The sequence below is a fragment of the Nyctibius grandis genome, chromosome 4 (assembly GCF_013368605.1).
Source record: "Nyctibius grandis isolate bNycGra1 chromosome 4, bNycGra1.pri, whole genome shotgun sequence".
NCBI classification, from domain to species: domain Eukaryota; kingdom Metazoa; phylum Chordata; class Aves; order Nyctibiiformes; family Nyctibiidae; genus Nyctibius; species Nyctibius grandis.
In genome coordinates this window covers 71971559-71991659 of record NC_090661.1, presented here as the reverse complement: position 1 = coordinate 71991659, position 20101 = coordinate 71971559, and the positions used below count along the sequence as shown (strand labels likewise).

At 41.1% G+C, this 20101-nt stretch overlaps 1 protein-coding gene across 5 annotated transcripts in view; it reads right to left on the bottom strand.

The window, feature by feature from the left end:
• ANK3 (ankyrin 3) overlaps nucleotides 1-20101 on the bottom strand; it is a 311217-nt gene that overhangs the window by 73112 nt on the left and 218004 nt on the right. For 4 of the 5 annotated variants that reach the window (XM_068400123.1, XM_068400124.1, XM_068400125.1 and 1 more), the window contains 7 exons: nucleotides 14912-15010; nucleotides 14724-14822; nucleotides 14208-14303; nucleotides 11012-11084; nucleotides 10748-10810; nucleotides 3371-3494; nucleotides 359-461 (listed from right to left, as the gene is read on the bottom strand). In XM_068400123.1, coding sequence (XP_068256224.1) covers nucleotides 359-461; nucleotides 3371-3494; nucleotides 10748-10810; nucleotides 11012-11084; nucleotides 14208-14303; nucleotides 14724-14822; nucleotides 14912-15010 — 657 coding nt within the window. Of the gene's footprint in view, nucleotides 1-358; nucleotides 462-3370; nucleotides 3495-4941; nucleotides 5306-10747; nucleotides 10811-11011; nucleotides 11085-14207; nucleotides 14304-14723; nucleotides 14823-14911; nucleotides 15011-20101 lie in introns of those variants that run through there. The other variant, XM_068400128.1, reaches the window with a different exon arrangement.

The window sequence follows — 20101 nt, the reverse complement described above, 5'->3', positions numbered from 1 at the left end:
ACAGAACGGGTGAACGTAATCCCCGGGCTATACAGTACAGACAAAGGTTGCTTAGTGTAAAATACATTGCTCCCAGCTTATCAAAGCACTCTAAGGATACACATAACATTAAGGTCACAGATGCTCCCATTGACTTCTATGGACAACCTCATACTCAGAAACATAACTGGTCCCTTAAAGACTCTTTTGGTCTCTTAAAGAAATCCCTTAAAGATTTCTTTCTCTCAGCTCCTTTCTTATCCCTTTTCAACAGTTAAGAGAGCAGCAATAATCTCTGCAAGCACAGCTGAGGGCTGCAGGCTGTCACCCCCTGTAAATACAAAGCACGAATACCTGGTGGCAGAGATGCAGCACATACCTGATCCTTTGCTGGTACCAGCAGTTCTTCAATCATCATGCTGTCTCGGGCATAAGAACTTCTGTTCAGCGTGTAGGACCTATCCGAACTGAAGGAGCGGAGGCTGTTGTATTTACCATTTATCATAGAAAGTGCAGATGACAATGAGATGAACAAAAAATAAAAATAAAAAAATTAATACATGCAACTTCCAGGGATAGCATAAGATGGCAAAATATACAAAATCTGTGAAATAAATACAAGGGAAAAAATGGAATAATAAGTATTTGACTATAGTTAAATATCCCCTTCCCTACAATATGCATAAGCAAAATCACAACAGATGTTTACTGCTTTGGCAGTTACGGCATGACTTCAGAATAAATCCACAAAAGCATATTCAAGTATTTAGATGCATTTTAATAAATGTCTTCACACCCTAATCCTGAAAGGAGACCCATGAGGGCAGGTCCTGGGGGAGCTATGGGCAGGTTACAGTGCCTGCCCATATGGCTCAGATTGCTGAAGCAGATTTAACGAAGAGCAAGTTTTATGTGTTGTCGTTCTCTTTGTGGCTGAACCACTATTGAGTTTGTACACCCTATTCGTTTAGTTAGAAAAAACGATAATAATTTTGAAATGAAAGAAGAAAGAGATTTGCTTATTATTAAATACAGATTCCAATGCTTTGGGGATTATTTTGTGCATGTTAGACTATTTAGAAATAACTATGATCACTCTGAATGTGTTGCAACTAAATCAACGTAGGAGTGTGTTACACTTAACCCTGGAAGATACATTATGGTATGTGCTAAAAACATGCTGCAGGCCTAGACATGCTTGCTACGTGACAAAACATAAATTAGTAAAAAACGTGAATTAATAAAAAGCAGCATCCAACAACATAGTACACTTTTGAACTAGCAACACTTTTCAGACTCAAAACTCTATGTGTTTCATGCATTTTGTAGTTGTTAACTGAACTTTTCTAGTCCCTTAGCACACGTTCCTTCTTACGCTGAAAGCACAACTGGGATCTTAATTATGCACTGTAGGCATATGTTAAGTAGACTTTTACGTGATAAAGGGCATAAAGAAATCAAGTTATATTTGTTACAACAGAGGGATATTCTCTAAGGCTGAGCCCACCCCCCTACCCAAAAATAAAAGCATGTCACTTTCCAATGCTGAATAAAATGAAGATGAGCAATGGCAGCAGCAGAAAGATGTAACACGATGCCATGCCTTCTTACCTGACTTTTGGACTAAAGCAATTTACAGTGGAAAAGAAACAGGAGAAATAGAAAGCAAAGAATCAGACGGGAAAAGCAAGATGTTATGGCTGGATGGCTTATATTTTTAATGTGTTTATTTCTTAATGTTACACTCAGAATCAGTAGTAAGATACATCTACAGAATACTTTTTGCTAAATAAAATACTTCACAGGAAAAACACTGTATTTGTCTCCTCTGAGCATAACATGCGCGATGTAAAAAATGAGTTACGCAGCAACAAATAGTAATGGCACTGCTAAGATCAGAAGCATGGAAATATTAGATTTCTCTCAAAGAAAAGGTAATGTGAGGTTGAACCCTCAGATCTGCCTAACAGACCTTGACTGTCAAATTCTGCTGTCCCACTTGCACAGTGAGAATTTTGACACGTGTGGGAAGAGTACGGCAATGAGTAAAAGGTGTCCTGTAGATCAGTGCCCAGCTCTGTACACAACGCGCGCTCCCTCTCCACCGTCACCGCAGTACTTCAGACCTGGCCACATCTGATAGGGCTGTATGACCACCTTGCTTGTGCCAACTGCTGTTTAAAAGCATGTCAGCTTAATTAATTAAGTTTACAAAGACATAAGATTCTCCCTTCAGATCTGTTTTGATGATTTTCTAGCTAATGGACTATTCAAACACATTTTGGTATTTATTGTGCATGTATTATCACATAAATACTTGTTAACTTACCTAAAAAATGTAAGTGAAGGAAAACACGGCTGGGCACTACTAAAGAGCAAATCTGCACTGCATGCTTGCATTTCTAATGTGACTGTAACAAACAAGACTGAAGGGTAGACATCTAAGCTCTACCTTATGGGAGTTGCCATTTGCTGTTAGACGACGAACTCACTTTTTAAAACAGATCTTTAAACTACAGCACAGGAAAAAGTCCTCAGGGCTCCAGCTTATGAGGTTTAATTATTAGCTTCAGTACGATTCAACTGTCAGTAAATACACTGCAAATCCACAACTATGGAAGTAATCTCTGCTCATACAGCTTTAATTGTTTTGAGCAATGCGCAGTGCAGGCTTTAGCAAGATTCAAAAATGAAATCTAAAACGTTGATCAAGAAACACCTGAGTTGAAATCAGTATTAGTCAGATATTATATTAAGTTTACAATATTTTATCAGGTTCACAGAAACTTTGTCCTATTTTCTGTAACACATAATACGTTCCCTGTCAAATGAAACCCTACAACAAATTTAGGGTAAAACTACTTTTTTATTTTGGGAGCATTTTTCTTTAATATTGGCTATCTCAGTTGGATTACTCACTAGCACCTTTAAAGAAATAAAAGCACCAAAATAGCAAAATGATTGTCATTCAGTTTTTCTGGCATTTACATTCTTCAGCTAAATTAGTCCAGCAAGGAATACCCTAATGTGAGTATCAATCTGATCAGCGGTAGTGAAACAAAACCTGTTTTTGCTGGCTGTTCTAGGTCACTTTCTAGACCAGCTGCAAACTGCTAGTGAAGAGGTACCTTGGAGATGTTCAGCACATGAGCAGATACCAGAAAAAGTGAATAGCTAGTTTTCTGAATCATTGCCATAAGAAGCCAACATGAATAAAGAATTTGAAATAAAACTGCAATGAACATATGCTTTAAAGGCGCTGTATTATCATAACACGGAAGTACACCCCCTCTACTTTGTTTCAAAATAGACTCCAGCCTTGTGTGAAAGAAGTTTGTAAAAACTTGTAACTGTGGTGACACGCAAACACAAGAAACAGCAAATACAATACCTGGCAGAGCGGGCTCCCAGGCTAAAGCCCATGTATCCTTCAGCAGGCAAAGAATCATCTCCCAGCTCTTTCAGATCCTGGGGTCCGAGGTATTTGTCCGTGTCACCTGTCATTGCATCCTCACCTGCCAGTACAAAAGCCAGGCCGAAATCAGAAGCTACACGTATTGTAAATGTTTGTGTGCTTAGTAAGTCATAACGCCCTTCTCTGCTCGCCAACAAGGAATCAATCCCGTCACCTCCACTTTCCCTAAGGCTCTTTCTATGTAGTACGTCAGTTATCCACCCTCTGAACGGGCCTGAGAAAATAATTTTATTGGGGGCAAACGTAAGAAGTAAAACTCCACTTTGACATGAAACCAATAAAGTTATACAACGGATGACTTTTGCCCAATCGTTTAAGCAAGCTAAAGGGTTCTTCTGTACTTTGCACCATTGCACTCACTTTTGCTTTCCTTAACAAAACACCCGAGCTGACAAACAAAAGTCAAGTCATTCTGTATGCAAAAAAAAAAAAACAAACCAAAAACCAAAGTTTGACTGTGAGAGTCAGCCTGGTTGCCCACCAGTACTGAAAAGTGCAGGAAGCCTGAATGGGCGCTGAGCAAAAGAAGAGGCCCGCCTTCCCCCTTAGGTATTTCTCAATTAACTTTTGCAAGTTTGAATGTAAGAGGGGACTATTTTTTATTCTTTTTAATGAACTGCTTCATGCTGCCAGGTTGCTTCTCTGAAGGTAAGTACATTATGAAGCCTCTTCACTGCACAGCTAGCGGGGGCGAGGGCAGGGCCCGGCGCAGCCCGGCCGGAGCAGAACAAAGCCCCGGCCGAAGCCCCGCTGCCCCCCGGGGGCCGGCAGCCGGCACCCGCCAGGCGTGAGGTACGTGGACACAGAGGAGGACATTATTAGTTTTTTTAGGAAAAAGGAAAGGAAGGAAAGTTAAATCTCCGGAGAGCAGGGCAGATGCCGCAAAGGGTTAACGGAGCAGCTCACTCTCGCTAGCAGCATTTGCATACCATTACATCATGCAAAACTACATTCCTGCATTGACAGAGCAAGTCCAAAATATGCCTTTTGCGGTTGTAGGAATTTTTTTTGCCTGTTCCCTCAACAACACAGAGCAGAGAGCTCCCCGTAAGCTCGTTACTTGCCTGCATTCACGCTCTCCTCCTTTGTTGTGAACGCGTTTTAGGTGTGTAAAAGTTGCAGAACAGAGAAGTTTAACAGCGTGTTCTGGGAGGTAGGTGACTCCGCAAACCCAGCTACACGTTTCCCACTTTCATTCAAGGAGTTTAAACTACTTTCCATTCACTTAACCCAGGAAACCATAGGCGAGCTCTGGTTTTAAACTAACAATCAATTCTAAAAATACCCCTTCAGCTACTGCTTTGCAAACGGCAAACAAACAGACCAACTTTCTCCTCCAGCCCAGCAACACCCAGTATTTTAAGTAATAGTTTAAAAGCTAAAATGTTCATCATATACCAGAAAGCATTTAAAAAAAAACAAAAACAAAACCAAACAAAACAGAAACAGAAATATTATATATGAAGTTAAACTTTTAAAAGTCTTACTGTTTTGGAAAGCCATTTTCACCAGTCTGGTCTATGAGATTTTTTTCCCTGATGTTTCCAAGAATTCCTATTAGTCCTTAAGCAGTGATTTAGAGTTAATCTCCGAACCAGCACAAGCAAACTAATCCCTGTGGGTCATATTCGCTTTCCACACAACAACTGAGATCTTCTTAACATCTTGATCTCTTCGTATGTATTTTAGGACATGGGCATCTTTGTCCTCTCAACTCAGATCAAAGTTCTTTGCAAATATGAAACAAAATGAAAAATAATGACTACAGGTTAAAAAAAAAAAATCCCCTTTTAATCACTCTGCAGACATCCCTTTAAAGCTTCTGCTGATTGGATTACAGCCTCCCTTGGCAAGGCTCTTGAATGGTGACATCGATGCAGGCACTCCAGTTATTTGTATGTAAATAGGGGTGCTGCGAGGGTGTAGTTTTTCTGTAACTCGATACCGGGGCTGAGCAGGGAGCGCGGGGCTGCCGGGCTGCGGAGAAGGGACGGGACGGGACGGGACGGGAGCTGCGCTCCGCCCGCCCTCGCCGGGCCGGGGCCGGCCGCCTCCCCCCGCGCCCCAGCCGCCGCCGCTCCCCGTGGCCACCCCCGGGGGGTCCGGAGGAGCCCCGTGCCCCGGAGGCACAGGTCGGAATTGAGCCCCTGCTGCTCCGTGGGTGCCAACGGCGGGGGCTGGGTGCTGCCCCCCCTCCCTGTTCACCCTCAGCATGGGGTGCTTGTGGCCAGAGAGGAAATTCAGGTGCTTGAGAAAAAAGGACTGCAGCTTGGGAGGTGATGAAGTGGCCCAGAGAGCGTCAGAGATACGGGCAGCTTTAAGCAACTACTAACTGGACCAGTAACATTCGGAAACTTCTGCCCTTACAGCACCTGAAGACTAGCGCTGCCCCACTGTAAGGAAGAGACGAGGCCTTTTCTTTAGAGCGTCATTTGTCAAAGGCGAGGTGGATAAAAAACTATTCCAGTTGAGCTGCAAAATACATTAGATGTTATCCTGCTCTGCAGCTAGTCCAGCCAGAGCAGGATTACTCTGATGAAATGCTCTCATCAAAGGAAAAGCTACATCTAGGAGTGGTAATTTCAAAGAATTCCAGACATTGTTTTGTGATCGTGGGAGGCTGGAGCAAAATGGGTGGTGCACGCTTCAGCAATCCCGCTCTGTTTAATTAGGTGCCACAGCCTAATCCTCTGCATTTCAGGTAACGAGCAGAGTGTTTGCTCACAGCACACTGTATTCCTGCAGAGAGAGGTCCCATGGAAAAACGAAGACAAAAGTCATCTCTGAACACAAACAATAGAGAAATGCCCAAGAAGTGAGATGCCAGTGAAAAAACACCAAAGAAAGAGACTACTGCATTGCTTTGCTGCAGTTGCCATCCTTCCCTCCACAATATGTTCCGTGTTGAAGAAAGATGGTGTCTCTGTTAACAGTGGGCAAGCATAGGTATCACAAGTGTAGGAAACCGCTCAAAATCCAGGGAAGGATAGCGGCAGAAGGTCAAAGCAAAGGCCTGTCAGCCCTAGTACACCCTGTCTCTGACAGCAGCCATGCTTTACAGAAGTATAAGAACATGAACCAGTGGAAGTCCTCTGGGATATTTTTCTAGGTGGCAGGGATTTGAGCACACATTTTCTAAAGCCGCAAGAGGTTTGTATAGTCATGAACAGCATTATATTTTTCCTTTTTAAATTCTTCCAATTACACTTTGAACTCATGTAAACTTTTTGCATTCCCCACACCAAGGATGTGTGCCAAGGAGTCACACAATTCAACTACCTTTTGCAGGAAGAGCAGCCCTTTTAATTTAAGCTGAATCTGTCTCTTGCTGGTTTCCCTGATGACCCCTATTCTTGGACTTCTGGAAAGGCAGCAAGCATTTCTGCTCACTTTACTACCCCCTATTTTATACATTCTAGCCTATCCCTCACTCGGCTTTTTTTTTCTGGGACAGACATTCCTACTCTATTTACTCTTTTCTCCCTGAGAAGCTTTTCCATACCTCTCATCACCTTTGTCACCTTTTCCCATGTTTCCCCCATTTTTCTGGTCCCTCAACAGGTCTCCTACAGCTGGGACTTGCAAGAGTGCAGGGTAGGTCCTCCTTTTAAAGGCCAGTGAGAAATACAGGCTCTCTGGCAGCAGGAGAGAAGGCATCATGTGGCTTGGGAAAAGTCCCAAACAAAATTTAATCATAGCCTGGGATCCAAATGGGCATTTGTCATTGGGTTTGCTAAAGATCCCCAGAGCTTTTGCCACTCCCTCGTCACAGCCTCTCCAGAGCTGCCTGATGGTGGAAGAGGTACAGCCACAGGGAAGAGCAAGATGCTTCTAGCTGTAGCCAAGGTTTTGGTTTCACACAGGTATGGAGAAAAGCCAAACCACTGAAACTTCTACGAATCTGTAAAATTTTATGGAGACAAAGAAACTCAGAAAACTCTGAGTATAAAAATAGAATAAATCAACCCCTCCTAAAATGATCAATAGCAGACTTTCATGCAAGGGGATGCCCTGACCTGTCTTAAATGCACTTAAACTGCTGTACCTCAGCACCTACTCAGGGATCAGGCTGCGTGCACTCACATCCTGTTAGGACACCTCTCTAATCTGTCAGGGATTGATTAGCATGATATTTACCCCTACTGAGAGGAATCTCTATTAAATGGGTTTAAAACAGTGTCCTTATTTGCAGTGAATAGTTTGCTATCTACTGAAGACCAAATAAAAAAAATTAAAAGCTCAACAATGTGTTTCTTGACAATGACTGTCTAAATTCTCAACACCTGAACTGGTTTTTGGTTTGGATTTTTTTCCCTTCGCTGCTCACATAGTCTTACCCCTCTTTGTATCAGCTTCCATTGGCTTGCTGTCCCTTCGCCTCCGGCACAGCAGCAGGTTTTGGGGGTGGCTGTTGTGACAGAGCTCATTGCTGGGTTGTGGCAGTCACAGCAGGGCTTCAGCTTCCTCCACCAGATAAGCTCTTGCACCTGCCCGGAGGGATGCTCCGAGGCTGAGCGTGCGAGGGGGGTTCCCTCCAGGCCTCCCACAGACTGCTCGGGTTGTGCTTTAGCATGGGTGATTCCTGGCTCCCCACCAGCCCTGTGGCCACGGGATGCACCACTGGGGCTCCCAGCAGCTGTGCAGGGTGTGGGGTGCGAGCTCACATCTGGAGATTGTAAGAGGAAAGACCCAGCTCTTGCAATCTCAGGTTTCATGTTTATAAGATTTGCAATCTCTCTAAAAATAAAAGCAGAGCACACGTTCAGTGTGCATCAGAATTGCTCTATATTCTTCTACAAACTTTCTGCTACATACGACGATGAGCCTTCATTTTTTTCCCCACAAAATCATGTTCACATCTTTCAAAAAAACACCATTTCTTTTTTGCGGTGTAGCAGTTTCCCAGCACATAACCTCATTTGGGAAGAATTGCCAGAGTAGTCTAGGAAAGGGAAGGTCTCTCCTCTCAACCAGTCTGACTCCAAACCAAACTGTCCTCGGCAGGAAAGAGAAATTACACAGCTCCATGTAAATACTTATTTAGTGGGCACAGCAAGGCATAAACACAAAGAAACAGTTTCCTGACATTTGTCTGAGCCCTGAGACTCTACTTTCCAAGCTTTCAATTTCTCTTATGGGAGAAACCTCGAGGACTGTGGCATATTGAGAAATCATTAAACAAGTTTCACTGAAGAGTGAAGGTGGATGACATGAACAGTAGCCAACTGAGGGAGAGCTCAGATTTGAGTGGTTAATTTATGCCCTTCTCTCACTTGGAACTCGGCTCATGGGTATGAGATTTGTCAGAGTGCATTACCATCTTGAATGTATTTATTTCTATTGGTGGAAGCGGATGCGCTGTAAGTAAATACCTTATCAACATTGAGGAGTTGTGGGGATGGGCATCGGTATATTATCTTTACAGATGCACAAGTCAGGAAAGAGAGACAGGCCAGTGGTTATTACCTCAAAGCCTGTAATTCATCACATGCCTTGCACACTGGAATGCTTCAGCGTAGATTAATGAAATACCTATTATTTGATTTGAGAGCTCCCTTTCAGTGTTAGGTTTTGAAAATGACCCTGTTTATATATAAACCAGTCTCTCAGCTCCCCTAGTAACAACATGGGTGAAGAATAGTCTCTAGGCCAGGAACAGATGCCGTTACCCGCATTCTTAATTTTTTGTTTTTTGTTAAACTGAGAGTTAGTGACTATAAAAACCTTCCACAGACCTCACACATCCCTGCAGGCTTTGCATTTGGCCTTAACAAATGATCCCATGTATTAAAAGACACATTTTACATCTTTGGTTCTGATATTCATATTCCATAAAGGAGTGTTTCTCATCTGTACCTCGCCACATGCTGTGCAGTGGGATACGGCAATAGTTACTGCTGTATTAACTTACACTATCATGCATCAGTGTTCCAGTCAGTTAAAACAATACAGTATTTTGAGCAGTACAATAGCCTAAGAGACTTATTTGTAAAACACAGGTGTAGGGTAAGAACACTATCCATTTGGAACTGCAGCAATGGGAACACAATGACAAACTGAAAACAAACCAAAAGCCTCAATGCATGAATTAAGAGCTGCACACAATGAACTTAGCTAAATAGCTTTTACAACTTACTGCTTAAATGCTACAAAAATTAAAAGTAAATATAACACTAGGGAAGAAGAAAGAGAGACTAAAGAAGCACAATAAAATGAACCCAGTCACTTGTTTTCCTTCCAGAGAAGAAAAAACTGCAGCTCTAATGCGGGTGAATTGCGACACACAAAAAAAGCCTTCAGGATACTGTCATCCTCTTCATCAACTCAAGACCTTCCTGTTTCTGTATGTCACCTGGGAACCTAATCCTGCTGTGGCCTCTGGCAACCTGCAGTTCCTGGTGAAACTCGCATGGACTCCTGTGCACATCCAAACTGGGAGACGTCTGACCTAACAGAGGATGCTGGTATAGTGGAGGGAAGCAGTTGCCAAAGGAATTTTAAATACTTGGGGACCACTGAAGCCATGTCAAGCCTGCCCAGCACTGAGGAGTGAGCTGGGACGGGCAGGTTGCTAGTGCAAGTAGCTTGGGAAACTTACTAGAGGCACTGAAAACAGAGGGCTTTATTGCCCCTCTCACAGATTTCATACCAATTTGCAGGGTGATCCAGATGAAATCTCAGCTACAAATACTTCCTTAATACTAACAAACACCAACATGTTGAGTCCAACACAGCATCCTCTTTATTCAGGACAAAAGTAGTCTGATGTGGTTTTACTAAATATCATGACTGAAATATTATATATTTAAATAACCAACCAACCAAAACAAAACCCACCCTGAAAATACTTCTTTCCAGGCTGAGAGTCCACTATCAATGTAAATCAACCACTTCAGAGCTTAATCCACATCAGAATTTAAAAGAAGAGCAATAAAATTTCATTTCTTCTGCCATTTACTTTTACTATCAGTTATTTTTCCCAAAGTGTTTTGATATTTGACCCTTTTGTCCAATATTCAATTTTTCAGTTACAATAATAAAATAATTCTCCACTTTATAGAAGCAGCAGGAAACTGGAGGTAATTTGGTTAAAAAATTGCAAGTAAGAGATTCAGAAAAAATTAGAGGATTATCAGCAATAGCTCAAAGAATTTTTGAAAGCCTGCTTAATTGTGAAGCTGAAATTATTGTTAGTGGGATAATAAGAAAATTATCTGAAAGGATTAATTTTCAGACAGACAAAAGGAAGAGGCTTAAGTTAAATATCACTGCAATACAAAAATGCACAAATACCTTCTTCAACATCTGACAAATATTCAGCATCACTGAGTATTTCAGGGGCATTGGCTTTACGAACTGCATGATTTAAATAAACAAAATAATTAAATAAAAGCATAGACTATCAATGTGTCAATAAAACAATCAATGCAAAACAATAATGAATGTGCAAAGACCATATCCAACTAATACTGTTTGCTTGGTTTTTTTAAAACAAACATTTACAACAACAAAAGACTGAAAAAATAAGCAAGAGGGCTTTTTTTTTTTTTTTAATACCTTCATCATCAGACATATCAAGAACTTCATTCATGGTTTCGGGTACATTCATTTTGTGCTTTTCTGTAACAGTCTGTCAAAGGAAAAAAAAATAATTTCAGAGTGCAGACATGATTTTTCTTAAAATGGTAGTTATTTTTAAAATTAAATGCAAGGTAGGATATATTTTTATCTGCAGTTAGCAAAACAAGATTTAGGTTTTTTAGCTTCTTACTTTCCTTTTTATAGATGCATTGAAATATTCATTAAAAAAGACTTTATGAAATAATGCAGAAATAGACAATATTATATTTGTGTTTTAAACTATATTCAAAATTTCACAGCAGAAAAAGCATGAACTGAAAGCCTAGAAGACGGTGATATCAAAAGAAGAAACAAGTGCACTGAAAAGATTTTCATGTCAAGGGTTTTAATAAGAACTCTTTAAATAGTCGTCTAAACTTTGGGAAGGAATATGCCATCTCTATTTAAACTAAACTTTCTGAGGGAAGTATTTGTCCTTTGTCATTAGAAAAATGCCGCAATTTGGGAGCAGGCTTAATCTATGTGAATTTTTTCAGAGGTGCCTCAGCATGAATTGTATGTTTTTCCCACAAATGAGAACAATTGTAACCACATGCAGGCTAAACGATACCCCTTAAGGAATTTGTGCATGAAAGACACTCAGAAGTGGTTGGTTGATTTTCATCCTGATCTTTATATTGATTCAGACTCAAAGACCAATATAAAAAAAAATTAGAAGCAGAAAAAAAATGTTATGAATGCCTGAAATCTGTTCCTAGAATACCTGTATATCCCACGAATGACACATACATGCACATTTTACTCTCCAGCTGGAGTACAGCATGACAAGCACTGGTAAAGTTTTAGGTCACACAGGAGACCCTGCAGACTTACCATCCAAGGAGTGCAGTGGAATTAAAAAAAAAAAATCAAAACCAACAAAACCCAAAAACAAAACACCAAGAATAATAAAAAAAAAACCACAAAAAAAACCAACAAAAAACAAACCCCACACCAAAAAACCCTCCTATCTTTATGGGGTTTTTACATTATATTATTTTTAACCACCATTACTTCTCATCTTTCATATACAAATAAGAAAGCATTAACAAGTTCAGAAGGACAAAGTAGGTTTTCCATTTTCATTGATTTTAAAATATTTCAGTTCTTCTCTGGCCTCGTGAATACTCATTTGGCAGTTCATGTTTCTTGGGCTACTGCCATCGCTTGATATAGGCAGAAGAGCTCCTGCATGCTCAAACATCACAAACTCTATAAAAAGTCTCACACATTTCATTTTGTGGGAATTACTTGCAAAGCTTTTTAATGCATTGCTGTTAAACTAGGAAAATCACAGGACTTTTTTTTCAGGCACTACTGGATTTTTTTATTGGTGTTTGAGAATAAATTGTAGTAAAATCAGCTATGTTCATCCCTGGTTTCATTAAATTTATGTTTGGGTGTTGTTTAGCCACAAGCCTCAAAAAATAAGTCTCAGCAGTCAAACTGAGTTTTTAAGACCCTCAGTTGTAAATCAGATTTCATGTCTAGACTTCCAAAGTCTGACAATTACACACTTGTGACTGATAAGCAGCATATCCTGATTTTAATGGAAATTATTTCTGGTCTTCTCTTGAGAGCAGGTATTTGGGGTAGTATAGGTCTTTCAGCACCTAACATTTCTTCTAGCACAATTCACAGCCTGACCCACCATCTCTCTACTCTTCATCTACAGAACATAAATGATCAGTCATCTTAAGCAGCACAATCTCCTCCAGCTTCTTCATTTACAAGCTAAGAATGACCTTGTGATATTGTGAGTTCTTAGCATAAAAATGTGGTATTACTTTTCCTGCAGCCACCTAGTTGTATACTAGGCAATCATTCAAGTTTATGCCACCCCATATAATCTTCTCCATCAAATTTTTCAGGTTGTGGAAAACAATATTGGAATCTTTTTAGAGAGAAATGTGTTCCTGAAATAACCTAGAGAGAAGCTGTAAGAAAACATCATTATTATTTTCTGGTATATTCCTTTATATTTTATTGTTCTGAAATTTGTCTCATGTGATGGATTTTCTGTACGCTACTGAATTATAGACCACAGCCAGGAAAGTCACAGGAAGAAAAGGCACATGCAGTAGCACAGGTAAAATCTGCCTGCCATCCCAAATGCCCATCGAATTGCAACCACCTGCTTGCACTGATAGACACCGCAAATGGGTGATGACAAAACATGGAACACAGTAACTGTTGTCTATCTCTGATATGCCTAAAAATACATATGTGCATATACTTCTCTTTCTAATCAGAAAAAAAAAAAGGGTTGCTGAAAGGAAAAAGCAAATTTGGAGCCAATGCTCTGAATTTATGTTCTTAACACCCAATTTTGGCTTTACTACTATGGCGGTGCATAGAGGCTCCTCACCTCACAAAACAGTTTTCTTCATATAACAATTTAGCAAAACATTAATGAACAAAAGATCTTTCTGAGAAATATTTTGGATTCTGTGAGTCACCATTTTTCTGATAGCAGGTAATATTTGTCCATTGCTGGTCACTTTAATCTCTCCTGGCTAACGCTGCAATAAGCCTTCCTGAGAGGCAAGACAGACAAGCTGGAGTTCACGTATATGTCAGTGAATGGATATCTGGGGTTGAAGGAGCTGACCGTAGCTGCTTGCAGAAGACAGCCTTTCACCATCTTTCAGAAGATGCCAGAAACTACATAATGAGGCGCTTTTAAGTAAATTCCAACCACTTTTTAGATTGAAACAGGTTCTTTTAGGGCAAGTACAAGCCATTATACAACAGTCCCTTGGCAAACCCTCTCAAAAGGCAGAAGCAGCTTCTATCTACACAAGTCTGTAGGAAATGTCTTTTCAACTACAAACCAGCCCGTATTCATGTGGTTTGTGCCCTAAACAAGATGTGTGGAAAAACATGGCAGCTATGACCAGTCATTTCCACTGTTAATTTTCTGCTTGGTTGGTACTCTTTCTACGCACATCCTAGTAACATCTACTACCTTAAAAATATATTGCTCATATTTGACTTAATATTCACTTTATACTGCTAAAAGGAAATAGGTGGAAATTAAACTGGAATCTCAGTAGACATGTAACTAAACAAACCTGAATACACTGGCTTAGGAAAAATTCTTCCATTCACTGCTGAACTAAGCTCTACTTACAATTGTAGTCATGGTCTCTTCTGTCACCACCTTCAATGTGTCAACGACTGAAATGTAGCCAAGTCGCTTAGCAATGGCAAGGGCAGTGTTTCCATTCTAGCAATTGAAACATTTATAACAAAAGTTGAATGTTAGCAAGGCTAAGTGTAGAAACTACTAATTAACTGCAGAAAAATGCACAATACAGGTCAAATAAATGTTTGCATGTTGGTGATTGAAATAAATATATTTTGGGTAGCAGGATATATAACCAGAAGTTTTTAACTCTTTACAGAAATGGGATGAAAATGAAAAGATTTTCAGATGTTTGGTGTTCTAGTTTTGGAAGAGATGATGGCATAGAGGATGTGGGGGCGATGGGAATAGGCTTCCTCTGCTGCTTTTCCCTCCCACCACAGACATTTTTTTCCACATTTCCCTTACTCAAATGCTTTACGCAGCATTTGTCCCCACACAGGTGGGACAACTGAGCCCAAGGGGAAAGCGGTGGCCTCGCGGTGGACCCCCTGCACTTACCACAGTGAGCTCGTTGGGCGCCGCGCCGTGCTGGAGCAGGACGTTGATGATGTGGGTGTGCCCCTGCTGCGCAGCCTGGTGCAGCGGCGTGTACCCGTTCTGCAGGCACAGGGAAAGGGAAAGGCTGCAGTGGGCACGGCACACAAGCCACCTCCACAGAACGAGCGAGGCAGAGGCGGAAAACTCACCTTCGTTTTGGCATTAACTTTTGCAGAATGTTGCAGAAGGAAGTTAACAATTTTTATGTTTCCGTAGTGGCAGCCAACATGCAAAGGAGTGTATCCCATCTAGAATGAACGTAAGCAATTAGTAAATGTGAATATCCCGCACGTCCCCTGACAAAAAAAACTAGACATGAAACAGCAAAAATCCCGTTAAGCTTTATTTGGCCTTTGTGAAAAATCCTCTAACCCTGGAAAAAACCTACACTTCTCACGAATGTCGATTCAAGTCCCATTCTTTGTGAACCTCTCCAAATGCCTTGTATTTCTGTAATCTTCAACCCATGCAATGCTGATTAAAGATTTGCCTTCCTCTCCAGTGGTCAGACTATCAGGTCTCTGGGGCAGAGCCCACCTTTTTAAATAAATGTGTGTATAATGCCTTGCACAGTGAGGTTCACGTGCTTGGTGCTCCTGCAGTGTGATAATAAACAAATAAGTAAGTAATAACTTTCTAAAAACCAGGTGTGCTGAGGGCTGCCTCAGCTACAGTGCAATTTGTAGCCCCATCCATGCTGCCTGAAACACCCGGAAGGTAAATCTAAAACAATGTAACTGACTTGCCAGCTCTGCCAGAACAATATAGTCCTACAGAAACTGGAACACCAGCTGGTGAGTTGAGGCTCTAAGACAGAAAGGTCTAATTTTTCATGTGTCTGGCCTTGTGTTATACACACTGGAAGAAACTGCTTTTTCTCGGCAACTGCAAAGATGAGAAAGTTTAATGTATCCTTTTTGTTCCTATTACTTATTTTTCATTACTAGTGGACAGATTGAAAATGTTTGTTAACATCAGGACTCCCCCACTGAATGCTCTAAACACAACTAAATGGCTTTTTATAGTAAAGTATACACATTTTGGAAATTTTTCTAAAACCAGTTAGTACCGGAAGAATACTAACTTTAAAATCTGACAAGATTTTAAAAAACTACTACTTTTTTTTTAAAAGCTACTCCTGGTAGCAAAGCAGGAGTCGCTAGGCTGACTCTGAACTTGCTCACTTTAAAACTCACATATTTAAAATAAGTCAAACAGCGTGTTGAAACCTGTTAATTGTAGTAAACACTTTAATCAACAGTTAACATTTAACATACAATGCAACAAAACAAAGAGGACCAAAGCTTGCTCTTGCTGCTCCTTTTCTAAGCCCTTAGTCCATGAGAACACTGTTAGCACTTTTGAAAAAGTTGGACTTACTTGAGATGCTTAATGTACTAGAAATTATTAGATTATCTTTCTTGAAGTAATTATCTTTTCCTGCCTTATCTTCCCTGCAAGGCAACACGATCTCTTCTTCCTTAACAAACGTAATCAATATAGCGTTGTGCAAAGGACGGTTTGGGACATGGCTACTTCTGAACAGGACATCTGCTATTTTTCTCCATGGCATGGAGAGAGGCCACTTTTCCCCAAACCTCCCCCCCATTCACACTAATAGTTTTCCAGCAGATGCTTTGCTTGGCTCACAGAGATGGATTAATGGGCTTCCCCCTCTCTTGAGGTGAGTTATTGGGATTCCTTTCCCCTTTAAAGGTCAGGTTTCATGGGCCCACTTGACAGGCTCTGAGATGCCAGAAGGGTCATCTTAGCCAGTATTCACATAGGACTTCACCATTTTGTAAGCAGGATGAAACTACACTACCAGTGTAATATGTCCTTTTGCTACTCTGTGGGACTTCCAATGTGGTATTGCCCCCATGCTCCATTACCAGTTTTTATGGAAAAATCAGTTGCTAGGCTGTAAAAATCATATCTGATATGAGGAACACAAGTACATTAAACACATGATAAAATATACTGCAAACATGCACTGCTGTTAATCTACAAGAATTATGCTTTCGGAAAAAGGATAAGAGGTGAGGCTGTCTGAGATCATCAATTCCAGTGGCAGAAAGGTCAGTTATAATATATGCTGGGAAACATGGCCATGGTGCATGTCTTGGCTGCTGGTAGAGTCCAAAGCAGCCACATGGCCAGAAGTAAGATACACCACTTGGGATTGAATGATCTGGAACTAGATCCAAAAGCCAACCAGGGTCCTGCTGCTCTTAGCAGTGTTTGAAGGTGAAAAAGTGCCTTTGCTTTCCTCCTCTGAGAAGAAAAGCCTGATGCCCTAGAGGTAGAGGCACACTGGGAGTTAAAAGCTGCAGCCTGACATCCTTCATTTGTACATCCATGTCAGTGAGGCGTGGCCAGGTTAGACAACTTGGTCAAAAGCACTGAGGAAGCAAGTCCAAGGTCATCAGCCTAGGGTTCAGGAGCAAGCACTACACCACATGTTCAAACCATGAGGTCAAAGCTGCTCAGAAGAAAGCAAGCAAGAAAGCAAGCAAGCAAGAAAGCAAGCAAGCAAGAAAGCAAGCAAGCAAGAAAGCAAGCAAGAAAGCAAGCAAGCAAGAAAGCAAGCAAAAACCTCAAATGTGAACTATTCTCACCAGAGGGAAGTTTCAAGTGTCCATGGGTTTAGACACACCATTTTCTTTATGTCACTTTGCCTCTGATACTACTTCACACACGGTTACCTAATTTCAGTTGTATTAACACATGCTAGGAGATGGTAGCTGTGCCAGTTACTTTAAATTAGGGTTTATGGTTTTTCTTCAGTTAATTATATACCCTGTGCCATCTAAAGAAACTACTAGCTTTGACAACCAGGGTGAGTTAATCATTGCAAGAAACAGCACCAGATCCAAATTCCATTGGCATCAGCAGAATGAAACTTTCCATTGACTTATATGAACATTGGATCAGATGCTAAATGACTACAAGGGACTTTTCCTGCAGAACAGGTGCGCAGGGTGGTAAGAGCCTGGGCACTAGCTAAAATGTAATCATCATGAACTGAACGCTGGGACCTCATCTTACAGGTACTGTTAGTTTAGGGTGGCCTAATGGCTTCCTAGCAGTGCCTGGGGTCTGAATCTGACCGGGCTCCCTAAGCTGGCCAGAGTCTTGAGTCTTCAGAACACTGAATGTACTCACAGCCAGGTACCTCAAATGGAGCTTCTGTGGCCCCTGCTCCTACATGTCCAAAGATGAACTCAGAATAAAACATGGACAAACTATCAAAACAGCTGTTAAAAAAAATGCTGTGAAACCTCCTCATACAAGAACTTAATTCCCTTCGCCCCCTTCAAAATACAGGCCTCTTAATGGGCCCTGCAAGGTCACCAAAAAGCGGACATCATAAAACCAACTGGGTAAATGAAATCCAAAGTCAAGGGCCCCCTGCTGGGAACCCCCAGCTAATAACCCTAAAACATTAAAATCTGGGGACTATCAGAGAGCCAAGAACAGCTGATCTCAACTTTCCCTTTGAAGTGATCTGTAAAGGCTCCTCTCTCCAGCCTGTAACAATAAATATTGAAGAAGGAGCTATCAAATGCCTGATATATACAGCAGTACAACATCAGTTTCCTTCTACAAATGGTATATACAAAGATTTACATGTGGTACCTTCATAAATGGCTAGAGGAGTAATTATTGATGCTCTCTGTCACTCCTCACCAGCCTGCTGTTTAAATAAGAGACTAAGTGAAAACCTTTCCTCTTTCCACTCCAAATGCATGATAGAAATAATGACATTTCCATGGTGACTTGGTCACTATTCTCCCTGCTACAGCTCTTGGTGCCCCAGAGCTGAAGCTGAAGGAGGCTCCCTCTGAAGCTCTTGGTGCTGCTGCGCTGGTCAGGCATGGCAGCTGGAGGCACGCGTACAGAAAAGCAGCTTCTCTGCTACAGGCATCACCCACGTCCTGAGTAGTGATGTGGGCACCTGCTAGCCTGGTGGCAAAATACCAGTTTCCTGTCTGAACTCCCTGGAGAGGCCTGGGAGCTTTCTCTTCAGTTTGCCATACCCTGTGGTCATCTCACATCCTGTCGTGTTTGATGAGGCAGTGCCTAATACAGCACACAGTCACTGACAGCAGAGTGACAGAGATCTGACACAGCGGGTCACGTCCAACTGGGCATGTTAGACCTCATCAGCCACCAGAGTACATCTTTCATGTTTATAGTCAGCAATGTTTGTAGGGAAGGCATTGGTCAAAATAAAAATAATTAGCAAAATGCCCTTTCAATGCCTGAGACCCGGAAAGGATAGCCTTTGCTTCTCAGCTATGGTGCAGACTCCTGCATACAACTGTTTCTAGCTCAGGAAGGTATAACATTTGTATTTGTATCCCAACACCCTCATGGAAAACAGATATTCTGTTAACTTTTCTGAAACACTCCAACTGGCAGATTCTGCAATTACACAACCAAATTAACTATGAAAGTAGTAATTCTCATGGCTACTTGAGCTTGCTACTTTCATTCTCTATAGAAATGTGTCCAGGAGGCTAAAATATTTTGCTTCAAAAGCTATTAATAATTTAAAAAAAATCCAACAACCAAACAAACCCAGCCCCACAATTATACACATTTCTGCAGAGCAGTTTAGGTTCAGAGTTATATTTACTGGCAAAGCACCAAGGCACTTAGTAGGCCTCCTAATATTAAAAAAGTTACTTCCGAAAAAATCAGGGCTTTTGTTTAATACAGCTCTAACACGCATCACCTTCTGGCAGTCAGCTGCCATGCTGCTTCTAGCTGTTCTAAAGAATGAGCAGCAATATGGGAGTTAGCAGCTGGTAAGGGCTTATCAAAAGCCACAAGAGTAAGTGCCAAAACAAAAAAAAAAAAAAAAAATCAGAAATACCAAGCTTTTCAATTCTAATGGAACACACAAACACAAAGCATCACTTATTCTCTTGCCCTTCAATTTTTTTTTGAGGGAAATTATCACAAGCCTTATATATCATGTCAGTGAATTACTTTAATAGCCTCTACTGGTAATGACCATAAATCTTAACAGCTTGAATTACTGCATCTTTCTAGTCATGCTGACTCTCAAGCTGCTCTGTTTTTGTTTTTCTGCTGTAAACGTCAGACAATGAAGCTACAGTATTATTGTTGATAAAGCTAGAAAATGCTGTAGATCCAAAGATCACAAAGGCATCCTGCCTTGATCGAATGACACAGGCAAACCTATGTGTACACACACACTTCACTGCTTTGCTGAACCAGGGCCTAACATGTTGCAGTACCTTGCAAAGGTTCATTATTGCACGTTAATAGGCTGGATATTTCCACACAAATGTGGATAACCACCGAGC